This window comes from Azolla caroliniana, unplaced genomic scaffold, assembly GCF_043228905.1.
Source record: "Azolla caroliniana isolate FFs.n. ecotype wild unplaced genomic scaffold, voAzoCaro1.0.p SCAF_2, whole genome shotgun sequence".
NCBI classification, from domain to species: domain Eukaryota; kingdom Viridiplantae; phylum Streptophyta; class Polypodiopsida; order Salviniales; family Salviniaceae; genus Azolla; species Azolla caroliniana.
In genome coordinates, this window is record NW_028230437.1 from 25207103 (window position 1) to 25212961 (window position 5859).

General features: G+C 44.1%; 1 protein-coding gene across 1 annotated transcript; it reads right to left on the reverse strand.

Annotated features, from left to right (window-relative positions):
• Window positions 1-2756: 2756 nt before the first annotated feature.
• On the reverse strand, window positions 2757-5189 carry LOC147867795 (uncharacterized). Its single transcript, XM_087315603.1, has one exon. It carries the CDS (start codon window positions 5140-5142, stop codon window positions 2917-2919), a length of 2226 nt encoding a protein of 741 aa, XP_087171729.1. The 5' UTR covers window positions 5143-5189; the 3' UTR covers window positions 2757-2916.
• Window positions 5190-5859: the final 670 nt, after the last annotated feature.

The window sequence follows — 5859 nt, forward strand, 5'->3', positions numbered from 1 at the left end:
TCAATTTGAGTTAATACGAAATATTTGTTCAGATGCAATCTTGATGATGACTTAACTAAAATCAATTCATTGTTGATGCTAAATGTGGTCACATGGGCTTTGTGGCCTCTGCCTCGTTCAATTAATTCTTATGACTGTAAGCGGAATTCTTTTTTTAATTCAAGTTTATGTACCTTTTCTAACCTGATCAAAGTAAAAGTAAGCTGTAATTAATGCTTCTGTGTATGTATGGTTGGTAATCTTGGGGCTGTATTTCAATGTCTAAAGAAGTCTTTCTTTGTTAATTGATGATGTGATTTCAATGCTTTTGATTTTTTTTAATCAAAATAAATGTCTTGCCATCAGTTGATGGTGTGTTTTCAACGCATTTGATTGCTCCAATCAAAATGTCTTACCATTGGGTTCGTTTATTTTTTCTTTGATGTTTTGGTTATTTGATCAATGTAGCGGATATATGTGCGCGTGGTTGATTGTTGAATCAGAGTTGATTGGTTGTCTGATCAGTATATTCACTATATATGCTTTAGGTGATTGATTGCTGATTGGTCGATGACTTGATGATTTCTGTTTCTACAGATTTCTGAACATGCGAAAGTGATGTTTTATCATCATGTTTAATTGTTAAATTGCCCACTCATTGTTTTCCACACTTCTGATTGTGTTTTACACCACAAAGTCTTGCCACGAAGGTGTGCCATGGAAGGCATTTCGAATGTTTTGATCAAAAGTCACTTCGTTTTGATGATTCTCAAACTTTTGTGGATGCTGGATTCATGTGTGATTCCTGAAGTTTGCAATGATTTTACATGCATGATTGTTTTGCGAGTTCATTAACTGTATCTCATAGAGATTTCCATATTGTAACAAACCTAGATTTGTAACAAGAAGCCCTTCTTTCTATTAGGAAGCCATTTTTTGCATATGCTATAGTTGTAGGCTATGCCATTGGGTTGTTGTGGGGTGTTCTTTTGCTTATTGAAAACTAGGAGAAGTTTCGGTCATTCTTTTATCTTTTCGATATCCAACTAATTCAGATCTTGAAATATTATTTTTCTTGGATATGGCTTTCAAGCATTCATTGACAAAGCCCCTACCTACAAAGAAAAATACCCTCGTTATTTCTTTATTTTCCTTGAAGTGTTCTAATGTTATAAAATGTAAAATGTTTATGCTTTGCTTTGATTCATTATGCTTCGGAAAGAAGCTTGGGTTAACGCTGATATAAGACAATCTATTAAGCTTGATGAATCAATATTTGAAATGGGCACGAATCTGACATGGAATTGTATACAATACGAGTCTTAGTAGTACAAATAGAACAATGATTAATGAGGAGCATGTGTTGTTGTACATCTTTCTAAATGTACACTATCTTGATAATAACTGGAGTTGTAAATGGATTTCCATTGGTAAAATATGTGATCTCAAAAGGAATAATGAGCAGATAGATAAATAAATAATTGAGTTCCACTATAGTTTCACGCAAGTGATATTGATGTTGTCAAAGGCAAGTGTTGGGAAAGTGTCACGGGTCTAGACTCCAGTAGTGCACATGCTTTCTGAACTTGAACTTGAACCATGGGTGTGATAGATAGAAAATTGTAATGGACCTTTATAAAAATGGTAATGGGGTTAATGGCCCACAGGATTGGTAAAGTGGTGACACCTCTAAAAGGTTGATGTTGAATGGGGCAATTTGCAAGCAAGGGAACAACAATTTTTTTGCATGGAATTCTAATTTCTTGCATGTTGGACGATTTTAGGTGCATTTTTGAGGGGCGCTTAACATTTTCTTTGGGTGCGCAGAATATTACTCCATGCATCATGCGTATGATGTAGGGAAGATAGAGAAAAGGCACAAAAATAAATGGATTAAATGAGCTTTATCATGAAACAAGGAACTCCCCACTAGAACCCACAATCAATCCTTTGCAGAAACTAGCAAAGTGAAAGCGATGGTGCGACCATGTTGGAATGGAAATTGGTTGAAGATATGTCGATATTTTCTTGAAATGCTTGAGTTATATGTTAGAGAACGGGCCAACTTGTGGGTAAATGTGGGCAATGGTAACAAATGGTGATTCAAGAATTTTGTTCAAACGAGGTGAATACATTTTGGGTAGAAATTCATATGTAAAAATGCTGACAATTGTTGATCTTGTTGTAATGGTTTGTACCACTTAGTATTCTCACACAAACGTTAATTTTTTTTGACTTGAATGACCATGAACTTCATAGACTTGAACCTTCAACTAGAACTCCGCGCCACAATATTGCTAGGATCTACCGATGAAAACACAAGCCGACGATAATCTTACAAAAGTTCTAACATGTTTTAACGACAACACCAATGATTCTTCAAATGCTCTAAGGGTTTAGTTCCATCTTTGTGAGCACCCTTCTTTCACACAAATCAGGGAAGATATGGTTACTTGCTCGTGATTATCCATCGTGTGTTTATTTGTTCCCGATGTGTTGTTGCGAGAACATGTAGTAATGGTATCTGAGCCATTTCTCATCTTGGGGCTATTGGCATATTCAATTGGGGGGGCCTTAGTATACATATAATAACAAGTGTTTATGGAATGATTGATACGTATGAACTGAAGGGGGGTTGGTTACAAACAAAACACATAATCATTGGCAAGGAGGAGTGTCTTCTTCTTACCAATCCTAAAAGCAAAAAGCAAAAGGCATAAAAATTCAGCAACGCATTCCAAAAGAATTAGTCCCTCTAAATTAAGAGATCAAAACCAAGAAGCTAAGCTCACTAAACAAAGGGGAGGTTGTGTGTGTATGTATATATATATCTATGTGTGTAGGTAGAGCCTAACTATAATTAGTTAGTATACAAGATTAGGCTAAATTTACATGATTAGCGTGGGGGATTGGTGATGTTTAAGTTACAGTGAATATTCATAAACCCGGGAATTGGATCCACCAAATCTTGATCTCACGGTTGGAGCTACCACTAAAGAGGTACAATCCGGTGGCCGCCCGCGATACTGCGACCATTGTCTTTTGATCATCTTCAATAATCGGATCTCTCGACACTTGGGCTGGTGGGTGGCCCGCGGAAGGAGCATGTGGATATAGTGGCTGGGGGCGGGGCCGGGGCCGGGGCTGAGAATGAGGTGGGGCGGCGGCCGATGGAGGGATAGGGGTGGGCGAACCGGGAGTGTTGGATAGCCAAGTGGCCAAGCATTTCACGGGGCCGGTGTGGCCGTGGAGGACGGCGATGCAAGTGTGTGCCAAGCGATCCTTGGTGGTGGCGGTGGGGCCGGGATTGTGACGGGCGGGATCGTCCCGGCACCAGATACGGATGGTGCGGTCGGCCGAGCCGCTACAAAGGAGCGGGTGGCGGCCGGGACCGGGGGGGACAACGGAGAGGCAGAGCACGGCGTGCCGGTGGCCGCGTAGCGCCCCGGCGACCGACATGTGGCGGTCACTCTCCTCTCTCTCCCACACGAGAATATTGGCACCGGAGACGGAGCCGGATACGGAGCTGGAGACGGAGCCATTGTCGGAAGATGCGGAGTACAAGAGCACGGAGGAGGAGGAGGAGGAGGAGGAGGCGGGGTGATGGGTATGGAGGAGGGCCAGGGCATTGACGCCGGAGCTATGGCCGCCGCCGAGGGTGGCCACTAGGGAGTGGCGGACCTTTCCGGAGGCGAGCGCGGGGCACGCGGCCCACACCTTGATCTGGGCGTCGGCGGAGCCGGAGTATAGCAATCCGTCGGCCTCCTCGGAGACCACCATGGTGTTCACGGCGTCTTCGTGGGCACGGTGCAGGGATTCGATGCACATGAAATCCGAGAGCCTCCACACCTTGATGGTCCTGTCCCACGACGCCGAGTACAGGAACCTGCTGCCTTTCCCCACCGCCAGCGCCGAGATGGCATCGGCGTGCTGGATCCACAGCTTCTTGCTCTCGTTCCGCCGCAGCCGTATGAACCTGGGCGCCCACAGGAAGGCCCGCAGGTAGTTCTCCGCCGTTGGCATGGTGGCCATGAGCTTGAAGAAGTCGTGGAAATCGGCGTGCGGCTGCTTGCGCTGCAGGGACCGGCGCCAGATGCGGATTCGGTGGTCGTGGTGCGCGCTGATGATCTTGTCTCCCACCACCACCATGGATTTCACGGAGCCGTCTGCGGTGCCGAGCCGCCCGAGCCGGTATGCGCAGCAGCCACCGGAGGGCATGCTGGCGATGCTCCACACAGTGATGGTGTTGTTGGAGCTGGATCCTGCATACAGGAAGCCCTCCGCCGCCACCAGTGAGGAAGCACCACGCCCGCCATCGCCACCGCCACTCCCGCCGCCACTTCCGCCGCCGCCGCCGCCGAGCTGCTCATTGTTGACCGTCCCTATGCACTTGATCTTGTAATCTCGGCCATCCATCATGGTGGACACGACACTTCCATGGCCATGGACGCTGGCCACTGGCGCTTCTTTCCTGTTGTTCAGCGCAGGGATGGAGGTCCTGAAGGCGGAGCTGAAGCTTGCGCTATTTAAGACGCTGTTGTTGCTGCTGCTGCTTCCGCTGCCGTAGCTGCTCCTGCCATTGTTATAACTGCCGCCACGGTAATGGCCATAACTGCCGCTACCACCGGAGCCGCCAATTCTCTGATTGCGACTTAGGATCGGAGGCGTGGCAGCGTTAGTATGGCACGGGTCATCATCGGCATGGGCACCGCCATCTGGATCTCCATCATCGCCATCGCCATCGCCATGAGCACGGGTGCTGCCACTGCCGTCACCGTCACCGTCGCCGTCACTGTCACCGTCACCGCCACTGTGACCATCGCCATTGCTATTGCGATTGACAGTGCTGTCGCCATGAGGAGGGCTGCAGATCCGATGAATGGGGGCCTTCACCTGTGTAGCGATTCCATCGCTATTGTTATTACTAAGTGGGGCAGATTCTGGAGCAGGAGCAGGATTATGATGATGACGATGGTGGTGGTGGTGGTGATGGAGTGGGGGAGGGTGAAGGGAATGATGAGATCTGTTGTGGATATGAGCTACTGCTACTGCTACTGCTACTGCTTCTGGTGATGGAGATGGAGATGGAGATGGAGATGGAGATGGAGATGGTGATTGTGATGGTGATGGGAGGGTGTGATGATGATGATGATGAGCAGGCATAATTTCCTGATTCAATGGGAGCTGGAATTAATAAATGGAAGCAGAAGCAGAAGCAGGAAGGAAGGCTTTCTCTCTATATATTTGATCTATATATTCTATAAATTTATAAGTTTATTTAATAAATTTAAACAAAATAAATAATGAAATGGAATTAGATACATAAATATAAAATAAATATAAATAAAATAAGATAGATAATTAAATAATTTATATAGATTATTTTTTATTTTTTATTTCCCTCCCCCCCCCCCCCCCCCCCCCCAAAAAAAATAAACACTACTTCAGATTAGTTAGCAAAAAATATAGATAAATGTTTATTTTTTATTTTTCCAATAAAACAAAACACTACTTCACATTAGTTAGCAAAAATATAGAGAAATTAATAGATAAACAAAATAGGTAAAGACAGAAATATATTAGTCTCAATATTTATGATTGATTATACATATATTATATATATATAATAATTATATAGATAAATAGGTATTTTTATTATGAGCTGGAAGAAACCGAAAGAATTGGGTGGTAGCAGGATTTGAACCCATTTCCTCTTCTTCCTCTTTTTCTTCTTCTTCTTTCCCTTTCCCCCACTTACACCACAAAAATATCTCGCTCTAGTTTATATTATTATATTTTACTATTTTATTGCCTATTTACTTTTATATATATATATTTAATTATTTATGCCTAGTGTGTCTCTATTATCACATAGTGAGT